The sequence below is a fragment of the Xenopus laevis genome, chromosome 7L, assembly GCF_017654675.1.
Source record: "Xenopus laevis strain J_2021 chromosome 7L, Xenopus_laevis_v10.1, whole genome shotgun sequence".
Taxonomy (NCBI): Eukaryota; Metazoa; Chordata; class Amphibia; order Anura; family Pipidae; genus Xenopus; species Xenopus laevis.
Window position 1 is genome coordinate 124,132,841 of NC_054383.1, and position 27,120 is coordinate 124,159,960.

General features: G+C 38.5%; 1 protein-coding gene across 5 annotated transcripts in view; it reads right to left on the reverse strand.

The window, feature by feature from the left end:
• The window catches only part of LOC108695916 (liprin-alpha-3), a 115,231-nt gene that overhangs the window by 44,821 nt on the left and 43,290 nt on the right, over positions 1–27,120 (reverse strand). For all 5 annotated transcript variants that reach the window (XM_041569656.1, XM_041569660.1, XM_041569659.1 and 2 more), the window contains exons 3-6: positions 16,285–16,386; positions 1,817–1,981; positions 835–909; positions 533–613 (exon numbers count right to left, since the gene is read on the reverse strand). In XM_041569656.1, the coding sequence (XP_041425590.1) occupies positions 533–613; positions 835–909; positions 1,817–1,981; positions 16,285–16,386 (423 nt within the window). The remainder of the gene's footprint in view (positions 1–532; positions 614–834; positions 910–1,816; positions 1,982–16,284; positions 16,387–27,120) is intronic.

Sequence of the window (27,120 nt, forward strand, 5' to 3'; positions counted from 1 at the left end):
TAAACAAGTCAACATTTTTTTAACCGCACATTGCGTGCACAGTTCTCTTTCCCCCTTGTTTCCAGAATTTACATATGCAAATTAGGGTTTGGATTCAGTTTGGTAATTGGCAGAATCTTTCACAAAGGATTCGGCCAAATCCTAAAATAGTGGATTCTGAGCATCCCTACTTTCAATATACCACAAATTATATAATGCTATACAGTGCTTCAATTTTGACCTGACCAAAAAAGTTTTCTAGAGATTGCATGTCATTAGGGTAAAAATTCATATTGTATTTATAACCACAGTTTTCTTAAAATCTGAGCGACATTTATGCTGTTCGAAAACCTGCTAAGGTTTTCACCTTGCCTCATTGAAGACATGTCACTGCTTAAATCAGAAGAGATTTTTCTAGTTTTATAGAGCACATAAAAACACCCTTTTGCAATATTTTTTTGCAAAAATAGTTCCATCTCTTCATAGAGAAAAAAAATGTAAAATCATGCATTAATGTGTTCTTTTTATTATCAAAATGTGTACGTTCTCATACCGAGCTCTGGGAGTCTCCATCTTTACCACCATCGTCAATTCCTGATCTTCTCCTTGCAAGCTGCTCCCGAAGTGCAATAGACTGCAATTAAAGAGAACATTTAGATCATTCCTATTATACTGATCACTCAGATAGGTTCAGAATTGGTTAAGAGAAGATACTTATCTTCTTCCTTGATCCTTATGGGGCTAGGAGAAGTCCCCGTGGCCATAAGATTCATGCACATGGTTTTCCTGCACTGATCAGGGACCCATTTAGGGCTTACACGGTTATCTAAACTAAAAATTAAACACTCAACTTACCTCTTGGCCAGACATTTCCAGTTCTTCTTCCAGTACGGCCACCCTCTCAAGGGCCACGCGAAGGCGCTCCCGAACCTACCACAAAATAAACAAGCTCCATGTAATTTGCACTATGACGTGGTAAGAATTAGCTGTATCAGAAACTTACATGCAACAAAACCAATATTTTTGGTAGAAGCCAAGCATGTCCAAGTGTTGGTCCTTCAGTTATTATTGAACTATTAGTCCTGTTGCCCTGAGCTACCCAGGTGCTAGCACCTGAGAAAAATGTGTTAGATGGGCAGCACCACAAAGAACAGATCTAGGTACGCTCCTCAAGAAGACTGGAGTCCAAAAAGAACTTGCTTCTTCCCTAAACAGGAGTGCCAGCATGAAAACTTGCTCTCCCATAATGCTTTTTGCCCCTATGAAAATATCTTGGTGCTTTCACAATGAGGCTTGGCCCATCCACTGAGAATATCTGCATGCTTCCCCTTGACGTGTCATCACAAGAAGAAAAGGTAATTTTGCCATGGTGCTTCTCAATCTGTTCAGCAGTACAAAGTACACATATGACTGCCTACAAAACCAAGGATAAATGGAACAATATACATCATCCCTGTAGCTTAGTCACCAAGCTAGCCTTGAGAATAAGCTATTTCTAAGATTATATAGCAAAAAGGACAGATACCTTTAAAAAAAAAAAACAAGTATCCAGGCGAAAAATAAAAACCTCAACCAATCAAAACAGGAAGCAACCAATAAAAAGTGCAACTCTCTCAGTTAAATATGTGTTATTTTATGAGAAATACTTCCAACTACTACTCCCAACAACCCCAATCAGCCACAACCCTCGCAAAGAAGGTGGTATGGCATTTGGGAAAGCTCTTAAGGTATGCAGTTCACTCCATATTTATTTAATATACCAGCATGATTAAATATACAAGCTGGGACTATCACTGAACGAAGCCACTGGCTACTCAAAGAGAGGTATCATTTTTACCTTTTCATCAAGGGCCTTGTGGTGCTCAAAGAGGGACTTGAGGGCTTTTAAGACTTCTACCTCGCTGGAGACACCGGCAGGCGACTGGGCTTGCCTCTTCACCACCGTCATTCTCAGAGATCGCTCATGCCGTGACACCAAACACTCCAAATGCTCCAACAGCAGCTGAGAATGTGAAGAAATATGAAGTTAGCTATCAACGAAACAAAAAGGTGAGGGTAGAATTAGAAAAAGAAGCAAAGACAATGGTGCAGAGACAGAAAACAGGCAGCGCACAGAACATCATGGAGTTCTGCACTACAAATTCATTAACTACAGTTAGGCCCATAAGTCTTTGGACAGAGACAACTTTTTTCTAATTTTGGTTCTGTAAATTACCACAATGAATTTTAAATGAAACAACTCAGATGCAGTTGAACTGCAGACTTTCAGCTTTAATTCAGTGGGTTGAACAAAAAGATTGCATTAAAATGTGAGGAACTAAAGCCTTCATTTCAGGGACTCAAAAGTAATTGGACCATTTACTCAAAGGCTATTTCATGGGCAGGTGAGAAATTGCTACAATATTAGAAGTGGCAAAATCTACAGTTTGGTACATCCTATACAGTTTATACAGTGCATTGAAAAACAGAGTAAAGGCAAACTGTTAGTTGTATATACTCTGGGTAGGAGTGCAACGAAGCATAGAGCACAATGATCATTATCAGAAAAAGCTCCTTATGCACCTTATTGGAATCACAATCTTACCAAATATACTGAGCTGCATGCACATTATTAGGGTATATACTGCACCAGGGCAGGAGGCCAGATGTGGTCCTCTAAGACATTTTATTATTCATTAGAGCTCCAGAGACTTCTTTGTATGACATAATTTTAACATAATCAGGCCCTTGAACAAACACATGTAAAAAACTGAACAGCACTGCTCAGTGTTGGTTATTAGGGCCTATTTTGTATTCATCCATAATGCGCTATGTTCGTTATTAGGGAACGTTCTGCAGAGGTGTGCTTGCTTATTATTAGGGAATAGTCGTCACTAGAGCCTAGGTCCAAAAATATCATTTACATTTTCACACTGTATCTACACACGGATTTATATGCAGTAGCACAATGGCTGCATATAACTAGAATGATTACTCCACTTTTTGACTTAAATAAGTACATAGCAGGTTCATTATTCCCTAGGCTGTGCCCCAGCTCTGCCCCTAGGTCACCCCAGAACCACCCCCTTTCCATGGCACTGGACCCCCATGGAATTTTGGACCTCAGATGACGACCCAGCTTGCCAGACATCTCAGTTCAACCATAATTTTCCAGAACCATACTAAAGCCCTCAGTAACAGGTCCATTACACATCATCAGTAATTTGCACATGAAACCCAACTAACTAACTTGATTTAAATGCATAGAAATGTTACCCAAAGTCCTCCAACATCTTCTAACCCGCATCAGAGAGCATGGTAGGGAATAAGGGGGTCAGGCATGGCCAAGATGCACCTGGATCACTTGCGGTCCAGGTTGGCACCTATGGGTTGCGGTAATAATATATTTGTTGTTTTTTTTATAAAGCAATAGGCTGACAGCCATTTAAGTCTTCCTTAACCCTTTTCCATGGTGAAGTGACGGATACTGTGACAGTTACCCAGAAAGGACAAGTGAGTGGGACTTTAAGTAAACTAATATTAGAAGGATGGTGATTTTTTCTAATGTGATCCAACACGTGGTCATAAAATCCTCCCCCTAAACATTCCAAACATGGTTAGAAATAAATATGACTACGGTGACAGTCCACCTGCTATAGTTACATTAATACTAGGGGAGCAAATGAGTCCATCAAAAACTCCAGCTTAATTTATGCACCTCTTTAGGCTCTCTGCCTCTAGTGGGGGAGCTCCTGAGTTTGGTAAGATCTACATGAGGAGGGGATCATATGGAACCTCTGCATTAGATCATCCCAGTTTGGGCTCCTACTTGTCTTAGTCCAACAAATGAAGATCAAATGTCTGCCCACGGCTACCAAAACCTTTGTGTTGAAGGTAAGAATTCACCAAATCCGTAACAGGATCCCTCCTGTTTCTGGCCCAAGTTTTACTCCCTGCAATCCCTAGAACTGTTTGTGTGTGAACAGTGGCAATTTGTTTGCTTTATTGTCTCCCATAGCTCATTCCTGTCTTAGCTCACTGCTAAAGCCTATATATGACCAAGTAGGTCTCTCCACTGGGCAGAGAATAAAACTCACATAAATAGCAGAGGAAGGATGGCATGGTTTAATGCTATGACACTCCTGAGCCTGATCTGATCCAGTACAACCAACATGTGCCAAGATTAGTTCTCCCATGATGTCAACAAATTTCCTTAAACACAACCAAATAACTCTTGGAAGCAATGAGACAATGGAACCCTGCTTAGAAAAACTTAGAGTGCTCTTCTAAGCCTTTTGCAATTTACATATTTGTTCTAGTTTTCAAGATATTAGCAGTTTTGACACATTGAATTCAAAACACCACCTTCTCACCAGAGAAACGTATTACTCCTCTCTGCTCATGTTCTCAGCAGAGTACAATCACAAGACTTTCCTCTTCTGATAAAATACAGTTTTTGCATACTGTAGCCAGTCAACCAAAATTAACAGCAGGCGGTGCTGTAGTTTAAAATTCATTAAATTAGTAGCGTCAAAACTACTAATAACAGTTGCAAACTTGAAAATGACATTGAGAACGTGCTTAGACGAGTGCTCTGAGCAATACTGCATTGATTTGTTTGGAGGGTCTACATTTCCCAGATCTCCAAACTTTTCTTTCCCACAAATATTCCCTCCCTGATGTTAACGCATGTGATTAAATCCTTTCAATATTTGTCATTTGAGTCATACGAAAGGTGAACTACCCCTTTAAGGGAATACTTTGGACTGTGTGTTTCACAGAGGGCATGCCTGAAAAGGTCAATATAGACACAAATACCAAAAAACAAATACCAATAACATTCTAGTTAACAATTGTTACATATTTTCCATACATGCATACATTGTATATCAGACATGCCCAAACTGCTTAAAATAACAATGAGCAGAAACTGCACCGGCCCGGGTTTATTCAAGCGAGTACCACGGATCGATCTTCTTCCAGCTTCTTCTTTCTTAAAATTTCCCGGGCAGAGACATGCGCAGTTGAACGAAATAGCCGACTTTTTAGTTAAGTTCGGCTTTTTGTTCTAATGCGCATGGGCAGCCGCGCAAAGAAAGAGAAAGATAGAAGAGGATCACTCCGTGGCGGCCTAAAGTATGCATGCCTATAATACAGAATGAATATATATATATCCTAACAAGGACCGAAATGTTGGACACGAACATGTGTATTTAAATAAAAGTTGAAGAATTTCACAAAGGGAAGTGCTGGTCCTGGGATGATTCATTCCTAAATCGAAATATATATATATATATACGAAGGCCGAAACGTTGGATACATGAGTGATGTTATAATAAATAATTGAATTGAAAATGAGTGCTGGTCCATTTCGAAAAGTAAATTCGCTTTTATTGTCAAGTGATATACAGTACATCTTACAAACAATCTCATTTAAACACACATGCTACTTTTTGGAGCCATTTTGTGTTTAAATGAGATTGTATTAGGCCTTGGTTAAGATACATTCGGCTTAACACAGATTAGAGGCTATTGAGTTGTCTAGCATCATTAACACTACTATTTCTCTCAACGACCGTTGTATTGTGGTCCTGTTCACATTGTTGCATTTTCTATGTACCCTCTTTTGCAAAATGTTTATTTGCTGATACGTACTGTACTTTGATGGATATTTGAGGTTCCTAGCTGTATCTCTGTATGTACATCGCTTCCTACACCATGGCTTTGTATTACTTCACGTTTACGTGTATATTGTATAAGTATGCTTTCTTACTATCCCTTTCCCCTCCTAATCCCCCCCTTTTTTATTTCTGTATCCTCATCCCTTTGGTACAAGCGTCATACACTAAATATATTTCACAAGTGTCAAAACAATATCATATGAATAGAAACAATTCATAGTCTCTATTCAGACCAGTGGGGTATAGTGAGTTAAGTTTGTTGATCCACCAAACCTCTCGCCTTTATCTACAAAGTGCTTAGATACTGCTTAGATACTAGCAAAGCCGTGTTGCCCAAATTGATAGCTGAACGATGTTACGAAATTCGTGACTTGATCATCTATGTGGTCTCACCCACATAGATGAGACCACACGGACATATCAAGACATAAACTGCAAATTTTGAAACACAAGTGTAATAACCCTAAGGTGTATTCTCAGCAGACAAACTCCCTTCCTCTATGTACATAAGGGCACTGTACAAAATTAAGGCAAGGTTACATACATAGTCTGTTCTTTGGGTTTTGTCTTAAGATTGGAGGAGGTAACTGAGGCACCAATAGTTTTGCCCCGTCTGTACGAGATCAAAGGTTGCAACTTGAACTCATTTACTGTGGGGTATGCATTTTTAAGTATGTACCAGTGTCTACGTAACACTTGTGCAATCGATTCACTATAATCAGAGTATTGGGTCACAAAAGGAATATGTTCACTCTTTTTCTCTTTTTCGGATAATTTACCCGAAGTTGGGCCTCCTGTACAATATTCTTGGGGTAACCTCTGTCTATAAATTTTTGGCACATCTTTTGTGATTGGACCCCTCGTTCTTGTGAATCACTTACAAGTCTCTGTACTGTAGATAGTTGACTGACCAGGATAGCTTTATTTACATGTGGTGGATGCTTACTCTTGATGTAATATCTGGTTACGATCTGTGGGCTTAGGGAAAAGAGAAGTGCTTAGACGTCCCTCCTAATCCTTACAGACCAAGACATCTAGGAAGCTTATCTGATGAAAATCATACGTAAGTGTCAAAGCGATAGATATTGAGGTCGTTCATGGAACCTCTGTAGGGAGCCAATGTCACCCCGCCATAGTACAAAAATATCGTCAATGTATCTCCACCACCATCTCAACATCACGAAAAATGTAAAGATCTTCAAGTCATGCCATGAAGGCATTGGTGTATGATGGGGCGACCTTGGATCCCATTGCGTTGCCTCGCAACTGCAGATTCGGTTCTAGATTAAATGCATATACAGATATGGGACCTGTTATCCAGAATGTTTGGGACCTGGGGTTTTCCAGATAACGGATGTTTCTGTAATTTGGATCTTAATACCTTAAGTCTACTAGAAAATCATGTAAACATTATATAAACCTAATAGGCTGGTTTTGTTTCCAATAAGGATTTAATTATATCTTAAAGGATAAATAAACCTTTAAAATAAATGAATGTAAAATGGATGAGGGGGCTATTCTAACAACTTTTGTAATTTACATTCATTATTTATTTTCTTTTAATTCCAAAATATTAAGGCATACATATACTGTTATACATATACATTTAACATCGCCACCTGCTGGTCAGTTCCTGACCAGTCTGACCACCAAGTAGTCAAGGAAGTTTTCAGGAGAAAGAAAGAGGCTGCTCTGATGTTCTTTTGCTTAGGAAAGATTTGAGAAAGATTTCTAATTTTATTCCTAAGCAGAAGAACATCAGAGCAGCCTCTTTCTTTCTCCTGACAACTTCCTTGACTACTTGGTGGTCAGACTGGTTGGAAACTGGCCAGCAGGTGGCGCTGTTTGAACAAAGTTCATTCATAAAAACAGTACATGTATCCCTTAATATATTGGAATTAAAAGAAATTAAATAATGAATGTAAATTGCAAAAGTTCTTAGAATAGCCCCCTCATTAATTTTACACTCACTTATTTTAAAGGTTTACTTATCCTTTAACCTGGATCATGTACAATGTACTGTTTTATTATTACAGAGAAAAGGGAAATCATTTTTTAAAAATGTGGATTAGTTGGATAAAATGGAGTCTACGGGAGGCGGCCTTTCAGTAATTCGGAGCTTTCTGAATAACAGGTTTCCGGATAATGGATCCCATTCCTGTACATTGTTGGAAGCTCAAGGAGTGTTACCATTTGCAAGCAATGCATCGCCCGCTGCATTTTAGCTATGGTTATCATTTGATCAGACTTATAAAAGGGCAACAGACTTCCTAGTGTGGCTATCAGTTGTGATTCCAATGAAATCAATAGCACATCCTTATCACAGAGGAGTTTTTATAATGTCTCGTCTAGTTGTTTTATTGCTATAGGTAATTTAATTGCAAAGCAACAGAGAGAGCACGTTGAGTCTTACTCTTTTGCCTACGGCATCTTATCAACCACGCTTATATGACTGCCACTTCCTTCAACTGCCAGCCTTTCATGCAGCTACTGTACATAATGTGGTGTAAAATAGCATGGGGATTTGTGCATAATCAATTGGTGCCGCCTAATAGACACACATTATAATACTCTTTATCTCTTAAAGGGGCTGTTCACATCTGAGTTAACTTTTAGTATGATGTAAAGAGTGATATTCTGAGACCATTTGCAATCGGTTTGAAAACTGAAAAGAATCAGAAGAGGAAGTCAAATAAAGGTTCACCAAATCTATTACAGGTATTGGACCGATTATCCAGAATGCTTGGGACCTGGAGTTTTTCTGAATAAGGGATCTTTCTGTAATTTGGATCTTCATAAATCCAATAGGCTGGTTTTGCTTCCAATAAGGATTAATTAAATCTTAGTTGGGATCAAGTACAAGTTACTGTTTTATTATTACAGACAAAAGGAAAATCATTTTCAAATAACTGGATCATTTGGATAAAATGGAGTCTATGGGAGGCGCCCTTTCCGTAATTTGGAGTTTTGTGGATAACGGGTTTTCGAATAACGGATCCCATGCCTGTATAAAGTTCCCAAGATGAGTTGATTTGATTTGCATCTCTAATAGCAAATAGCCAGTGCCTTAGTAACCATGACATTTTGACAAGTACCAGATAGAAAAAAATGGAGGGCCACTTGAAATCAATCTTTTATTTTATTTTTATTTTTTTCTTAAGCATTCGTTATCTCAGTAATATCAGGAAATACGGTGAACTTCCTCTATTTCTGTCTCAATGCATTACTATTTTTGGGCTAAAGATGACCTATATGTCAGTCTTTTATAAATAAATGTGGGTTAGTAGCCAGTAATGAAAAATAGTTCCTCGGTGTCAGAGTCTCATTTAGCATGTTTTACATACTGATTAACTTGTGCACCAGCCAGAAAAATACCTATTATGTGAGACACGTAATACCTTTAAAAACCCTCTATTATCATGAAACTAATGGTGGAGGATCTGAAAAAGATGAGAAAGAGAGAAGAAAAGCAAAAGTGTTTCCAGCTGTCAGGTGCTGGCAGTTGGAGTTTAAAGGGGTGGTTCGCCTTTACGTTAAGCTTTAGTAAGTTATAGAATGGCTATTTCTAAGTAAGTTTTCAGTTGGTCTTCATTATTTATGTTATCGTTTTTTTGTTTTTTTTTTAATTATTTTCGTTTTTCTTCTGACTCTTTCCAGCTTTAAAATGGGGGGTCAGTGACCCCATCTAAAAACAAATGCTCTGTTAAGCTACAAATGTATAGTTATTGCTACTTTTTCTTACTCGTCTTTCTATTCAGGCCTCTCCTATTCATATTCCAGTCTCTTATTCAAATCACTGCATGGTTGCTCGGGTAATTTGGACCATAGCAACCAGATTGCTGAAACTACAAACTGGAGAGCTGCTGAATAAAAAGCTAAATAACTAAATAAATACAAATAATAAAAAATTAAAACCTTTTGCAAATTTTCTCAGAATATCACTCTCGACATCATCCAAAAGTTCATATTTATCAAGGGTCGAAATGAATTCGAAGGAATTTTCGAAGTAAAAAAATTAAAAATTCAGATTTTTGGATACTACGGCTTCAAATTTACTTTGACTTCGATTCGAAGTAAAAATAGTTTTAATATTCGACCATTTGATAATCGAAGTACTGTCTGTTTAAAAAAAATTGACTTCAATAATTCTCCAAATTAAACCTTCTGAAGTGCTATGTTAGCCTATGGGGACCTTCTACAGGATTTTTCTTAGTTTTTCAAGCCAAATTAAAAATCGTTCGATTGTACGATAAAATCGTTCGATTCAAGGATTTAATCGTTCGATTTTACTTCAACCGCAGAATAGCCAAATTCTATGAAAAAAAGTTTGGATTCGATATTCGAATTCGAAGTATTTTAATTCGATGGTCGAATTTTGAAGTATTTTCAACTTCAAAATTCGACCCTTGATAAATATGCCCCTAAATGTTAACTCAAAGGTGAACAACCCCTTTCAAAGATGGAGGGCCTGGTGTATAAACTAAATGTATGTATATATGAAAAGCATCTAACAGCAATAACAAGGGGTGGGTAATTAAATATCAGGGGATAGAGTGGTACAGGTATGGGACCTGTTTTTCAGAATGCTCGGGACCTGGGGTTTTCCAGAAAATGGATCTTTACATAATTTGCATCTTTGTACCTGAAATATACTAGAAAATCATGTAAAAATTAAATAAACCCAATAGGCTGGTTTTGCTTCCAATAAGGATTAATTATATCTTAGTTGGGATCAAGTACAAGCTACTGTTTTATTATTACAGAGAAAAAGGAAATCATTTTTAAAAATCTGAATTATTTGATTATAATGGAGTCTATGGGAGACGGCCTTTCCGTAATTCTGAACTTTCTGGATAATGGGTTTCCAGATAATGGATCTCATACCTGTATTTGAAATATCCAACAAAATAACTGCCTTTTGTGCAAATTCTGCATGTAGAGAGACATGGGGGCAAATTTACTTAAGGTTGAATATCGAGGGTTAATTAACCCTCGATATTCGACTGTTGAAGTTAAATCCTTCGACTTCGAATATCGAAGTCGAAGGATTTAGCGATATTCAAATCGAAAGATTTTAATCCATCGATCAAACGATTTTTTTTCTAAAGAGATAGTACTTCGACTATCGAATGGTCGAATAGTCGAACAATTTTTAGTTCAAAGTCAAAGTCGTAGTCGTAGTCGAAGGACGAAGTAGCCCGTTCGATGGTCGACGTAGCCAAAAAAAACATTTCGAAATTCGAAGTTTTTTTTCTTCTATTCCTTCACTCGAGTAAGTAAATGGGCCCCGTGATGTCTGGTGAGTTTAATAGAGTGAGCTCTAATACATCTTCTAGGCAAAATGAGTCCCCCTTTAAGACTTATTGGATCATTCAACTGACACCCAACTTCTGAATGAAGAAAAACAGATACTGAGAGAGGAAAGTATATTTAGAAAGTTTCTTATTTCAGTATGATGAAGCTTATATTTAATTTTAATTTTCGTGATAATTCCCCTTTAAATAGTACGATGCTGACAGGTCAATGAAGGTTGTATTTTCCCTTTTCGTTTTATCGGTAGTCACACAAGTAAGGAGAATAAATTATACAGCTGCACTCGTCCCCTCTTCTTTCCATCCTTTGCTTTAAAATTTTGTGTAACACCACTAATTTGTGATCTGCTTTCCCAGTCTGATCTTGATCTAGCAGCAGGGCTTGGTGATTAGCAAGGATTCCATTGTGGTCTCCCACAGGCTTCCCTCCTGTATCCCCAGCGCAGTAATGATGTGATATCACAGGCAAGGAGACAGCAGGAGAGACGGAACAAGAAAGAAGGACGGCAGGTGAAACATAACTAAGAGAATTCTTAGTTATGTCTGCTAGGCATTGAATCCATGGGAGAGATTAAATGCTTTAGTCTGTCCGTGGTCTTGTTTTCTATCCCATGAACCTACTGTTCTGCTCCAATATGCTGAATTCCTTCCTTTTATACTCAGTGAGCCAGAAAACTTTAATTTTTAATTTCCACCTGTTCAAAAAAAAGTATATATATATATATATATATATATATATATATAATATATATATATATATATATATATATATATATATATATTGAAAAAGAATTGCGGGTTTTACACACACAGGTATGGGACCTGTTATTCAGAATGCTCGGGACCTTGGGTTTTCCAGACAACGGATTTTTCTGTAATTTGGATCTTCATACCTTAAGTCTACTAGGAATTCATATAAACATTTAGGTGCAGATTTAACAAGGGTTGAATCAAAAATCTGAATTCGAAATTCAGATTTTTCATGGTCAAAACTGTCAAATTTGACCAGGGAGTTATTTTAATTCGATTTGAGTTTTTCAAAAAAATCAAATTCGATTTTCAAGATTTTTCATACATCGTGCAGTGCTCGATTTCTCCTCCCTCCTCTCCTCTATCTCCTATAGAAGGCAGGGAGGAGAAATCGAGGGGCGCATGATGGATCGTCGCCCTGTCGCCGCTTCTGAAGAGCACTGCAAGCAGAGAATCAGTAAGTTATTTCTTAATAAAGACTTTGCGTATTTAAAGTTAAAAGTGTCTTGGCGGTTTTTTTTTAAGTAGGAACAAATTTTTTTTAAAAAAAAGAAATTTCATGTTACTGGTCCTTTAAGTCAATGGGAGACGTCCAGGGATCAATTTGGAGTTGTTTGCAGCCTTCCTGACATTCAAAATTCGATTCGAGTTTTGGGGTCGATCCTATTCACCCGAGTTTAAAAAAATTTGATTTTTATAATAAATTTCGATTGGTCAAATTTCGAGTTCATGGGAGTTTTAAAAATCTCACATGAAAAAATATGCAGACTTTTCATGATTTGTAATGGTTTCTGACAGTTCTCTAAGTCTAGCCCCCTGCTCACCTGCTGATCTGTCTGACTACTTTGCAGAGCTGGATGACTACTGTTACTTTGTATCAGCAGCCATCTGTCCTCAGTCTGCATCCTCCAAACCCCACAATTCCCTGCACATGTGATTTCAATAAGGAAAGGAACATCACAGTGCAATGCATTGTGGGCTATGTAGTTCCTGCATGCTGTCTGTAAGCTGTGGAGAAGTTGTTACAATTTGTAACATCAGTGTTTAGTCCCTCCTTCCCTGCCAGGATTTCAAATGATGCAGAAAGAGAAGAACTGTTAAACAGCTGGATTTTAGCATAGAAAATGGCATTTATTCATAGTTTTTGAAGTAACAGGTTATGGATATATTATGGGGTTCTGTGTTATGTGGCCTCTTTATCAAATGTTGGATGTTGTGAACATATAAAGGGAATCACCTGTAAAAATTACAGTATAAAGCCACACTCTGTACAATTACTTATCTGCTATCATGCTCATCAGTAGCACCGATCATATTCTTGTCAGTACATATATCTGAGACTGCAATAAACATCTTAGAATTACCTGCACAGTAGCCCCTGCCATCCATTTAGTATCTGAACATGTACAATGGGACACAATCTTCCCTATCTAACTGCAGCTCTTAACGGGATGGTTCACCTTAAAGTTAACTTTAAGTATGTTATAGAATGGCCAATTCTAAGCAACTTTTCAATTAGTCTTTTCATTACTTATTTTCTACAGTTTACCAATGATTTGCCTTCTTCTTCTGACTCATTCCAGCTTTCAAATGGGGGTCACTGACCCCATGTAAAAAACAAATGCTCTGAAGGCTACAAATGTATTGTTATAGCTACTTTTTATTACCCATCTTTCTATTTAGGCCTCTCCTATTCATTTACAGTCTCCTATTCAAATCATTGCATGGTTGCTAAGGTAATTTGGACCCTACCAACCAGATGGCTGAAATTGCAAATTAAACACAGATAATAAAAAAATGACTCTCTACATCATACTAAAAGTAAATTTAAAGATAAACAACCCCTTTAATGCATATATATATATATATATATATATATATATATATAGATAGATAGATACAGACAGAAAGCCAAGCAAACTTATCACAGCACTATATAAATATTTGCTTGCTCGCTCAATGTTTCTCTTACTGTACTAGTACTTGTCTAGCTCAATTGCTCTTGGTTTACAATCCATTCTGTAATCCCACAGTAGAGAGAGAACACTTGATACATAACAAATGAACTATACGTAATAGATATCATTACAAGCTCTTTCATGAACGATATGCATTGCTGTTTGTGACACAGCAGAGAGAGAGAAACAATATCGTTTCGGCAATCACTGGGGGAATCCTCTCTCTACACAACAAATAACTGATCAGCTAGGATCCAAGGGCAATCCACGCTTCTAAATGAATTGCCGGAAATTCAATATGTGTGTCACCTAGGACACCAGGCAGAACAAAACTCATACACAGACAGACAGTCTTTTACAACTGCAACAATCATATTCTATTAATCACTTGAAAGGGGAAGTTTGTTTTCGTATTTTGTAGAGGGGATTAAAAATCATTCTCCCGCCTACTCACATTCTCTAAGTGAAAACAGTATTACCTCCCCTCCTTTAAAACTGCAGAAGGGTACAACACAGTGACTACATAGGGCACCAAACAGGATGTCCATTATCCCATCAGCTTTTTGCCCTTGCTTTTAAAATCCAACCTTCTTAACTGTGCCGTTCAGGGGATGGGGGCATTTGGTTTGAACCACTGAAAAGAAGATGTACAAAGGTGTCATTTTACTATACTCGGTGGACCCTGACCTCTCATTGGGGGAGGAAGCACAACTAATATATGTCTGATCATAAACTGAGACAAGTTATCACTCCTTCATCTCAACCCCTAAACAGCTGAAGGAACTTACCAGTATGGGGAAGAATAACAGCCTTCAAATTAAATATCTAAATTCATGTTGTGGAACCCTTGTCTAAACGAGTTTATATTAAACCTATATTATTTAGCTCCCAAAAGAGCAAAAAAAGGTCTGAAAGTCAAATTGGCAGTGGGCTTATATAAAACGACCAAAAAAAAAAAATACGCCTGCAAAAGTTTCTTAGAAGCTCTGGGGCCCTTGCTCAAGACAATACAAAAAGCATTAGCAATCTCTCATTCAGTAAAAATAGAAATATGGCTGGATGCATGCTCAGTACAGGGACGGGATCTATTATCTGAAATGCTTGGGTTTTCCAAATAAGTTTTTTTCCCCATAATTTCTATCACCATACTTTGTCAACTAAAAATATATTTAAACATGGATTTATGCAGTGTAGTTACTATCTACAAAATCATTTTAAAAGATAATTTGACCTCCACGGGAGACCTCCATAATGAGTACTCTTGATATCAAGTCTCTTGATAAGGGATCTCCTGCCTGTATAAGTAAAAACCATTACAAAAATCCTACATGGCTGTTATGGAAAAAAGTCATACACTATAAGGGCAGATCAGTAACTGACAACTCATCTGTTCTTCCGTATGCACTAGGGATCTACCAAATCCACTATTTTGGATTCGGCCGAGCCCCTGAATCCTTTGTAAAAGATTTGTCAGAATACCGAACCGAATCCTAATTTGCGTATGCAAATTAGGGGAGGGAAGGAGAAAACATATTTTACTTCCTTGTTTAACTATGGGGGGTTGTGGATGCATGCCTGAGGCCAATTTCAAAAAGTTTAAAGCCCTGTCTAAATAATTCAAGTAAATATGCAAGTGCATGTAATTTTGAAACAGGGTTTTTTTTGTTACAAAGTCATGATCATAATATTGATAAGCCACCATACCACGTCAAGGTAAAACCCCACATGGTGGTCCCTAACTTATTTATCTCTAGTCATAGTAAAAAAGGAATATTACCTCTCTGTATAGTACCAATTCTTAATGTAAACATCTCCTGTGCCTTGGTTTCAAACTCTGTGCTAAATCCTCCCCCGCCAACTGCTCAGCGGCTTTTAAGAGGGAGAGACTGCCTTAACCAATGCCCATTTTAGCATAGAAGTCAGGTGTTGTAAGTACTTCCTTGTTTACTGACAAAAAGTCACGAGATTTCCCTCCCCACCCATAATTTTCATATGCAAATTAGGATTCGGTTTGGCCGGGCAGAAGGATTCAGCTGAATATACATCCTGCTGAAAAAGGCCGAATCCCGAACCGAATCCTGGATTTGGTGCATCCCTAATATGCCTATGATTAAGGGACACAATCCCGAAATGCGTTAGGCGGTACACAGCAGCCTTTACCAAAAAAATCCATCCAGAAGTGCCGTCTATCTGCGGAGTTTTTGTCATCCCTAATTTGCACACAACATCATGAGAGCTGTTGTACCCCTTCATACTACCAGTAGCCCCATGCTATATACAGTAAGTACAGTAGCTTAGCCTTCTAATATACGTCTCTTAGCCTGCAGGATTCCGCAGGTGCAGCCATCTTTCATGTATATGCTCTGCCTCTAGGTATAGGGTAATGAATTCACTTGCCCATCAATACCCTGCACTCTGAATATACACAAGGCTGTACTAGTGGGACGTAGAAGGATAGTAGAGCCAGTAAGCTGGGCTCCTATAGCGCATAGTGTTCTTCATTGTGGTAAGTGACCCAACTTCCCTAGATAAAATGAATGAAAATGAACCGTTTTTTGCTCCATCCCTTCTGCTCCCATTGTCTCTCTGCCCTTCAAGTCCTCCTTGTGAGGTGAGTTGACTTACCCTAGTGTTGTTCCTCTCAGCCTTTAGCTCGGAAATCTCTTCCTCTCTTTCTAACAACTGCTCCCGGCACATGTTGAGCTCCTTTGTGAGGGCTGCAAACTCCTGTAAAAAGAGAAACAGAGTGAGAGTAGTTGTACGAGGACCCAATGAGAATGTAAAAACCTGGAAGAGCCACGCTTACATATTTGTTAATCTGTGGAACACCCATTTCATTCCCACCGAAACAGAGAATTTGGGTTCAGGGCTAGATATGTCTTTTTCATATATATATATGTATATATTGGACTTTACAGTGAACGTATTGACTCTGTTCGCAATGAAAGGTAATTTCTTTATAACGGCAGCACCAAGTCTGGAGGGAAAGCAGAAGGAGGGGAATATGGGAAAGCTGAAGGTGAGGAAGCTATATCAAGAGTGGCTTTCGGAGCACACAGCCGGCTTTGTGTAACCTGGGTCCCAAGCAGCTCCCCGGGGAGCCTGGGAAAGGTTTGCAGAGACCCCTGCGAACACACTGCCTGCTTTGTGCAACCTGGGACATTGGTTATTTCAGCGTTTTCTATTTCATTCATTTTTTATTTTTTAGGGAAAGGTGACAGAGAGAGAGAGAGTGCGGCTAACACATATATATTGATGCTCTGTATAGAACACACGGCTGCGTTTGCACTTGAACTCTTTAATTGCCAGGCCAGCGAGGAAAGTATTAACAGACTGCCAGCGAAAGGGTTTAAATCTATTGGGTAATGATTCTCTTTTTTTTAATGAAAGCCTGCTTTATGCTATTCAGCCTATCACAACCATATGAAAGAAACAAAAAAAACAGTATTAATGGACAAAAATAGACGCGGCTTTTGTATGTATGATATAGGGGAGGGCAGCATTGAGATCAGTGATTTTTTAGGGTTCAAGCCCCTCGTTGTGATGTAGTATTTGGCTACTTTCTGTAATGAACATTGTTAATGTTATTATCTAAAAATATCTAGAACAGCCAATCAGTCTTCTCTCCTTTCTTACCCAAAATGACCTTCAGACAACGCTTTCAGGAATATACAATTCAACAATTATAACATTCATATGATACGGCATCCTTATTGCATTGGGGCCCCCCACGGTCTCACTGGGCAAATCTAAATCCAATAAAAAGTACTGGGATTTACTGGGATGTACTTGATACAAACTACAAGAGGTCCTCTTGATACAAACTAAGATATAATTAAAGGGGTTGTTCACCTTAAAAATAAACGTTTAGTATGATGTAGAGAATGATATTCTGAGACAATTTGCAATTGCTTTTAAATTTTGCATTTTTTGTGGTTTTTGAGTTATTTAGCTTTTTATTCAGCAGCTCTCCAGTTTGCAATTTCAGCAATCAGGTTGCTCCGGTCCAAATTACCCTAGCAACCATGCATTGATTTTCATAAAAGACTTCAATATTAATAGTAGAGGGCCCAAAGAGAAAGAGGAGCAATAAAAAGTAGCAATAACAATACATTTGCAGCCTCACAGAGCATTTGTTTTGAAAGCAGGAAAGAGTCAGAAGAAAAGGCTGATCATTCAAAAATGATTAAAAAGGAAAAATGAAGACCAATTGAAAATTTGCTTAGAATTAGCCATTTTATAACATACTAAAAGTTAACTTAAAGGGGTTGTTCACCTTTAAATTAACTTTAAGTATGATGTAGAGATAGATATTCTAAGACAATTTGCTATTGGTTTTCATTTTTTTATTATTTGTGGTTTTTGAATTATTTAGCTTTTTATTCAGCAGTTCTCCAGGTTGCAGTTTCAGCAATCTGGTAGCTAGGGTCCAAATTACCCTAGCAACCATGCATTGATTTGCATAAAAGACTGCAATATGAATAGTAGAGGGTCCAAAGAGAAAGAGGAGTAATATAAAGTAGTAATAACAATACATTTGTAGCCTTACAGAGCATTTGTTCTGAAAGCAGGAAAAAGGCAAATCATTCAAAAATGCTAAAAAAAGAAAAAATTAAGACCAATTGAAAATTTGAGTAGAATTAGCCATTTTATAACATACTAAAAGTTAACTTAAAGGGGTCGTTCACCTTCAAATTAACTTTAGGGGGCACATTTACTTAGCTCGAGTGAAAACTTTGAATTGCAACGTTTTTTTTTACTACTTTGACCATCGAATTGGCTACTTCGACCTTCGACTATGACTTCGAACGATTCGAACTAAAAATCGTTCGACCATTCGATAGTCGAAGTACTGTCTTTTAAAAAAAACTTCGACCACCTACTTCGCCACCTAAAACCTACCGAGCACCAATGTTAGCCTATGGGGAACGTCCCCATAAGCTCTCAAAGTATTTTTTTATCGAAGGAAAATCGTTTGATCGATGAATTAAAATTCTTCAAATTGTTCGATAGAAGGATTTAATCGTTTGATTGAACGATTTTTCCTTTGATCGTTCGATAGAACGAAATGCGGTAAATCCTTCGACTTCGATATTCAAAGTCAAAGGATTTTACTTTGAATATCAAGGGTTAATTAACCCTCTATATTCAACCAATAGTAAATGTGCCCCTAAGTATAATGTAGAGAGTGATATTCTGAGACAATTTGCTATCGGTTTTCATTTTTAATTATTTGTGGGTTTTGAGTTATTTAGCTTTTTATTCAGCAGCTCTCCAGTTTGCAATTCCAGCAATCGGGTTGCTAGGGTCCAAATTTCCCTACCAACCATGGACTGATGTAAATAAGAGACTGGAATATGAATAGGAGAGGACCTGAATCGAAAGATGAGTAATAAAAAGTAGCAATAACAATAAATGTATAGCTTTACAGAGCATTTGTTTTTAGATGGGGTCAGCGACCCCCATTTGAAAGAAAAAGGCAAATAAGTAAAAAGACTATAAAAAAAATGAATAATGAAGACCAACTGAAAAGTTGCTTAGAATTCAATAACATACTAAAAGTTACTTTAAAGGTGAACCACCACTTTAACTCTTTAACTTTAACTGAATCATAAACTCAGTGCTTCTTTTAAGTATAACATATTTGTGCCTTCCAATAGGTTATTTGTCTGCAAGAATTATTTATATTTCCTACAGTCTAGGTAACCAAACATTTGCACGCTTGGGTTTACAGATACTAAACTGTTATTAGTATAGAGGACCCTGAATGTTAAACGATGGCATCATTTTTAGCAAAGAAATAGTTATTACTAACAAATGAGAGTGCAAATGTTTAAAAAAAAAAAAAAACGAGCACAGTTATGATTTATGTGTATGTGAATCATGTCTGAGAACATGTGATTATAGTGGGTGGTATAGGAAGCACAATAAACACTAACTGTGCTATTTTTGTGGGATTTTTTGTGAGAGTAGCCATGCTGCTTGCTGCATCATCCCGGCTACAGACGTCACTCCTACCAGCGTCTGGGCAGATACAGTAATTCCTATTCCAATTACCTTCCCCGCCTGCAGTGATCACGTCATTGTGTGCTATGGAAAATGAATCAGTGCACATCCTACCACAGCTCAATGGTGCCAGGCCCCATGTTTCTATGAAAATAAACCGACTATAACCCCCCTTGTACACATGAAACACAGCTGAAATGCAGACTGAATACACAGGTAAAGCAAGCTTTACTTTTTAAACTTTCTGCAATATATTAACAAATGAAAAAGAAGAGCGGAGGCTGGAAACTTTGCATCTTGTATTAAAGTGGACCTGTCACCCAGACACAAACATCTGTATAATAAAAGTCCTTTTCAAATTAAACATGAAATCCAATTTCTATTTTTTATTAAAGCATTCATAGCTGTTGTAAACACATTTAAAAATCTCAACTGTCAATCAAATATTGTCTGCCCCTCCTCTATGCCTTAGGCATAGAGGCGGGGCAAGCAATTACTTTCACTTTCCATTCAGCACTTCCTAGATGTCTCTGGTCTCCCCACATTCCCAAAGTTCTATATAACCAGTGCATGGGGATGGACATCAGGTCCCCCATTCTTGTGCACAAACAAGTGTGAGGAACGTACCTGGTGGTCTAGTGGGGGGACGGCAGGGACGCCTGCTGCCCCCTCGGCGGAGATGCCCGCCGCATCAAGCGGCTTCCAGTAGGCCGCAGGCGCTGGTGTCTTAAGGCGTGCGCGGCGAGCTCTTGTGGAATTTAAAGGCGCAGGCGTGCTGGCGTAATGACGCCAGCGCGCAATGGCGCGAAATTCAAACACTATTTAAAGCCCATTAGGGCTGTGGGACCTTGCCCGTGATAGGATCTTGTTCCTGGTGCTTTGTGATTCTGGTTTTGACCCCTGCCTGGCTTTACGATTATCCTGACTTCTATATCTGACCCTTGCCTGTATATGAACTATTCTTCTGCTGAACCCTCCTGTCTGATTAATTACCCGACGATTCTGGTTTCTTGTTTTGTACCGTGACCCTCGGCCTAAATACTTTTGCTAACAGTCGTGCCCCTCTGCCTATCCAGAACCTCTAGCCTTGCACCTCTCGTTTAAGTCCTGGTGGCATCCAAGTAGATGAGGCTCCTCCTGACGCCAAAGGCGGTCACACTACAGGTGAAGCGCAAGCCGAGACCAGGGTGCTTGGCATTTGTTCTGGTGTTGGGTGCCGACCGTGACCACAAGATTCTGAAATGATGTAAGGCTTGCCTTAATAACAGTGTCCACAAAATGGCTCCTGCCTGCTTGTGATAATTATGCGTTCCCAGACTGAAGGAAACAAGATTCAAATAATTTATATAGTGTAATTAAAGTTCATTTTGTTTGACTAATGTGTTAAATAATATTTTGAATAATTTTTTTGGGTGACTGGTCCCCTTTAATAAAAGGAATGAAATTGCTTTATAATGACACAGGCATATGACATCATGCTTTGCATTGTTACATAATTTTGCAGCCTGCCTTCTCAATGCATATTCTCCTGTGATACAGCTGCTCCTGTGCATTAGAACATTCCAATATAGAACTCGACTTCTGCTGTCACCTCCAGACTCCCAGTCGACTGGGGAAGGGGAGTTTTGCTTCTGTAATATTATTGTAATGTTAGTCTAAATTATGTTCATATTCTGATGTAAAGTTTTTAATAAAAACCCTCTGTCTGTAGATACTTCATCTTGCCTGAATGGACTGATTCTTCCACTCATAGGGGAAAATTCACTAAGCGCCGAAGCGCCGAACGCTAGCGTTACTTCGCTAGCGTTTGGCATTTTCGTTACTGCGCAAATTCACTAACGAACGATGGTGTAGATTCGCTAGTGTTACTTCGCACCCTTACGCCTGGCGAATTTTCGCTATGGACGTAACTACGCAAATTCACTAACGCGCGCAGTGTACTGAACGCTACCTTTTACGCTAGACTTCCTTCGCCACTTCAGACCAGGCGAAGCGCAATAGAGTAGACAGGGATTGCTTAAAAAAAAAGTCCCAAAAAACGCTGGCGTGTTTGGGTGATAGGCTGAAAAAGATCGAAAAATTTTTTGGGGCTCCCCTCCTTCCCCCCTACATTTCCTGACTTACCTATACAGTGGGCACATGTGTAGGGCAAAATAAAATTTTTATTTGATGTTTTGAAGGTTTCCCAGGCATTTGTAGTGATTCTACGTATTCCTCCATTGAAATTTGAATTTGGCGCCGTATGCAAATTAACCATCGCTAGCGTAACTTCGCTTCGCTTAGCGAATCAACGCTAGCGCAACTTCGCAACCTTACGCTACCCCTGAGCGCAACTTCGGATTTTAGTGAATTTGCGAAGCGCTGGCGAAACTACACCTGGCAAAGTGTGGCGAAGTGCGGCGAAGTTACGGCTGGCGCAACTACGAATCTTAGTGAATTTGCCCCATAGTGTCAGTCACTTCTCTGATGTCTCACTCACTCTCGCTTCTGTGCAGCTTTCATTTGTCTGTTTACTCATCAACCTTTCAGTATTATATAAACTCATGCGCACCCCTGATAAGGTGGGCCTGGACCCCCCAGTTCGACACTGGCTATATGTTTTAATGTTAAACAATACCCTTTCGTATGTTATTTATACTGAATTTTTCCAACAGCGGGAGGCGCATTTTTTAATTCGAATTCCGAATTCCTGCGAGTTTTTAAAAACGCCTCTAAACTCCCATAGATTCGAAATTCGAATAGAATATATTAAAAAAATCGGATGAACTCGAATCGAATTAAAAAAAACTTGACCAGTTTTTTTCTTTGAAAAAATGTTGAATGTCAGGAAGGCTGCAAACAACTCCAAATTGATCCCTGGAACTCTCCCATTGACTTAATGGCAGGTTTTAGGCGGTGAATAGTCAAATTAGAGTTCTTAAAGGGCCAGAGTATGATAAATCTCGAAAATCAAATTCAAATTTTTTAAAAAAATTTAAATCAAATTTCAATAACTCCCTACTCGAATTTGATGGTTTTGACCATTAAAAATTTGATAAATGTGCCCCTACATGTCTAATAGAAGTATCTTTACATGGAAATACCATATAATCGGGGCAATTATGGACCACTTGCTGCTGCCGCCCACTCAACTCCCCTGCATATAATGTTATTCCTAAAGCAGGGTTTTCCATAGTTTCTATAAAGGTGTTACTAACTCTATCTGCCTTTTCTTCTTGCAGCCATAGGGAAAAATATTCCCTAGTTTATTCTTATAGCACAAAAAGATACGACAACACCACATTCGCATATTCTTTTGTACAAAGCACAATTAAAGATCGAAACAGGTTTGATGTCCCTTTAAAGTTAAAATAAGTAAAGACGATTTATAGGGGAAAATAATTGTCCTGTACACAAACTAGGGCACATGTTAACGTTATCGCCGCTAAGATTAGCAAGATATTTCAACACCTGAACTGTTGTCCTAGATTTGGAGACAATTTCCAATTAATTGTAGAGATTCTGCTTGCTACGCCAGAGATTTATTCCAGACGCCATTATTTATATTATTAACTTGGTGTCTACAATAGCTGAGATGCATTCCCGCTGGCATGTAAAGAAAATCCAGTGCTTGGTAAAGTACTTTGGGTACTTTTGAGTAAACACAACCAGTATCCATTCAGGAGGTGCTTGTGCGAAGGAGATTAAAGGGGCTGTTCATCTTTGAATTGACTTTTAGTATGATGTTAAAAAGAGATATTCTGAGACAATCTGCAATTGTTTTTCATTTTTTATTATTTGTGGTTTTGGAGTTATTTAGCTTTTTATTCAGCAGCTCTCTAGCTTGCAATGTCAGCAATCTGGTTACTAAGATCCAAATGACCCCAGCGACCGTGCTTTGATTTGAGTAAGAGACTGAAATATGAATAGGAGAGGGTCTAGATAGAAAGCTTTGTAATAGAAAGAAGCAAGAACAACAAAACTGTAGCCTTGCAAAGCATTTGTAAAGCTACAGAAAGCTGAAAAGAGTCAGAACAAGGTAAATAATGATTATATAAAATAATGAAGACCAATTGAAAAGTTGCTTAGAATTGGCCATTCTATTCCATACTAAGAGTTAACTCAAAGGTAAACCACCCCTTTACGCTTGCCAATTTCTGTTATTTTCTCTACACCAACTTGTCATAACCCAGTGACTGTGCTTGTCACTCAGAACCAGTTGGATGGTAGCCCCAATTAGAGTCCTGCAGCGGGTCGGTTACCCTCGGGTTACCAGCAAAACCTGCGGGTTGCAGGTAGACGTTCTTGGTGCAGGTATAGACGCGGGTCAGCGGTTCTGTGGGTTTGCGGGTCGCTGGTCGGGCCGCGAGTCTTCTCAATAACAATTTGTACTCCTTTTTTCTGATCACGCCTACGTCCGATTATGTCAATTCCGGTTTACAATGACAGCACTTCCTGTTTTACTCCTTTTTTTCACTGATCACACCTACGTCTGATTATGTCAATTCAGGTTTACAATGACAGCATTTCCTGTTTTACTTCTTCCCCCCCCTGATCACGCCTACTTCCGATTAGGTCACTTCCAGTTTACAATGACAGCACTTCCTGATTCTTGATGGTCAGCAGGTCGTGAGTCCGGGTTGCGGATAAGATACTTGCGGGTCGGGTAGCAGGTCCAAGCGGGTAAGAATACGTTTCGGGTCTGGGTTGCGGATTGCAGGTTGTGGGTACAGGTCAGGTACGGGTTCCAAAAAATGGACCCGCGCAGGACTCTAGCCCCAATCAATGTTTGCTAGAGTCACATTGAGGAAGTGACTTACCCCTACACTCTTGTTTAGTTCATTATACTACAAAGTTTAGGAATGGTTACACGGTTGGTTTGCCTAGACCGACCTCAAAGCGTCCATATTTCCCAATATTTTAATTAATTTTAATATAGTACTTGAATGTATAAATCTGGTAGTTCTGGTCAGTTATAAATGATGATATCAATGATTACATGTAATAGCTGTTGTATAAATGGGATATCAATAGTATTGGCATTAACCTTTAAATAACACCAAACCAACTGCTGATTTATAATGTTAGTAATGGACTTTAGCTCTTCTTGTAAATGTAAAAGTAAGTTGCCACAAATTCTATATACAGGTATGGGACCAGTTATGCTTGGGACTTGGGGTTTTCCGGATAATGGATCTTTCCGTAATTTGGATCCTCATACCTTAAGACTACTAGAAAATCATTTAACCATTAAATAAACCCAATAGGGTGGTTTTGCCTCCAATTATATCTTAGTTGGCATCAAGTACAAGGTACAGGTATGGGATCCATTATCCAGAAAGCTCTAAATTACGGAAAGGCCATCTTCCATGGACTCCATTATACTGAAATAATCCAGATTTTTAAAAAACGATTTCCTTTTTCTCTATAATAATAAAACAGTAGCTTGTACTTGATCCCAACTAAGATATAATTAATCCTTATTGGAAGCAAAACCAGCCTATTGGGTTTATTTAATGTTTACATGATTTTCTAGTAGACTTAAGGTATGAAGAGTCAAATTACGGAAAGGCCATCTCTCATGGACTCCATTATAATAAAATAATCCAAATTTTTTAAAAATGATTTCCTTTTTCTCTATAATAATAAAACAGTAGCTTGTACTTGATCCCAACTAAGATATAATTAATCCTTACTGGAAGCAAAACCAGCCTATTGGGTTTTTTTCTAGTAGGCTTCAGGTATGAAGATCTAAATTACAGAAAGATACATTATCCAGAAATCCCCAGGCCCTGAGCATTCTGGATAACAGGTCCCATACCTGTACTATTTTATTATTACAGACAAAAAGGAAATAATTTTTAAAAAATCTTGATTATTTGGGTAAAAGCAAGTCTATGGGAGACAACTGTCCGGTAATTTGCAGCTTTCTGGATAACGGGTTTCCGGATAACTGTTCCCATACCTGTATTCGCTTGTAACTTATTCAAGACTCATGCCAGGCATCAGAATGAATATCCACAGTTTGCATGAGAGAAGTCACGGTGGATTATACATACGGATTAGGGGATAGACAGCTACATTTTGATTAAAGCACATTCCTCTAGGAAGGCAGTAGCCATTGCAAAATTAAATGCCTGTGGGCACTGCTGAACTTAATGGAGAAGGAAAGGTTAAAATTAACTTTTTTAGAAAGGTCTATATCAGGGGTGTCCAACCCACAGCCCAGGATGGATATGAATGCGGCCCAGTTTGAACTTCCGCCAATCCAGAAAACGTGGTCGCTAATCGGACTTTTAAAATATCACAAATTTTTAGGAATTTATTAAACCCAGAGGATGGAAAAGTCCGAATTAGAAAATCTGGCATCTCAGACCTGTCAAGGTTGCATATAAGTCAATGGGAGAAGTCCCAATGATTTTTTTGATGTGCGCTGGGTTTCGTGCAATACCCAGAAGTTTTCAGGCAAAAACTTCGGCTGAAAAATCCGAAAAAAAATCATGAAAAACGGATGAATAATCAAAACAAAATGGTGAAAATCAGTTAATAAGGGCAAAAAACCAGAGCGGATGTGATCGGAGTTTGTAGCAGAAAATATTGAGATAAATTCAGACTTTTATAAATAGCCCCCTAAGAGTAAAATTGAGAATTCACTGAGAATTGCAACTACTTCAATTCAACCAGATATTGATACATTGGTTTCTCAAACACAATGTCAAAAATCCCACTAGGTTTATGCTGCCCCTCTTTTCTTTTACTTTTACAATAAAATAAATCAAAAGCTAGCGTTAGTGTTTTTGTGTATTTCGAGTGCGGCCCCAGAAAATGTTTCTTCTTCCAATGTGGCCCAGTGAAGCCAAAAGGTTGGACACCCCTGTTCTATTGTGTACACATGGACTTCTGTATCAGACTTCCTGTTTTCAGCTTAAACCTCCAGGGCTAGGGCTTGAGCATGCTCAGTTTGCTCCTCTCTCCCATTTCCCCCTCCCTGCTGTCATCTGAGCCCAGAGCTATAAGTGAGCAGGGAGAGACTCAGGCAGGAAGTGATGTCACACCAAGCTAATATGGCAGCTGCTATCCTAAACAAACAGAGAGAGTTTCTAGAGCTGTTTACTCAGGTATGTAAAATCATTCTGCATAATAAATATAGTGTTCTAGCTTGCACCATTGTGGCTAATCTATTGGCAATAAACTGTGTCGGTAGCTTACCTTCTTGTATAAGGCTTATTTACAAAAATGTGTGACCTACTTACATGGCAGTAATCATATAGAAGGAATTTTTTGTGTGTAAATGAACATACCTCCTGGCATGTAGCCCCTTTTAAAATCCAGACATATGAACTGCCGACCGACTCACAAACAAGAACTTTTAAATGTGTGGCCAAAAGAGACATAAACCCCCTCAGTAACCCTGTGGAAAATTCGAGCCATGAAAGATACAGCAGGAACTCACAGATCCCACAAGCAGGAGTAGTG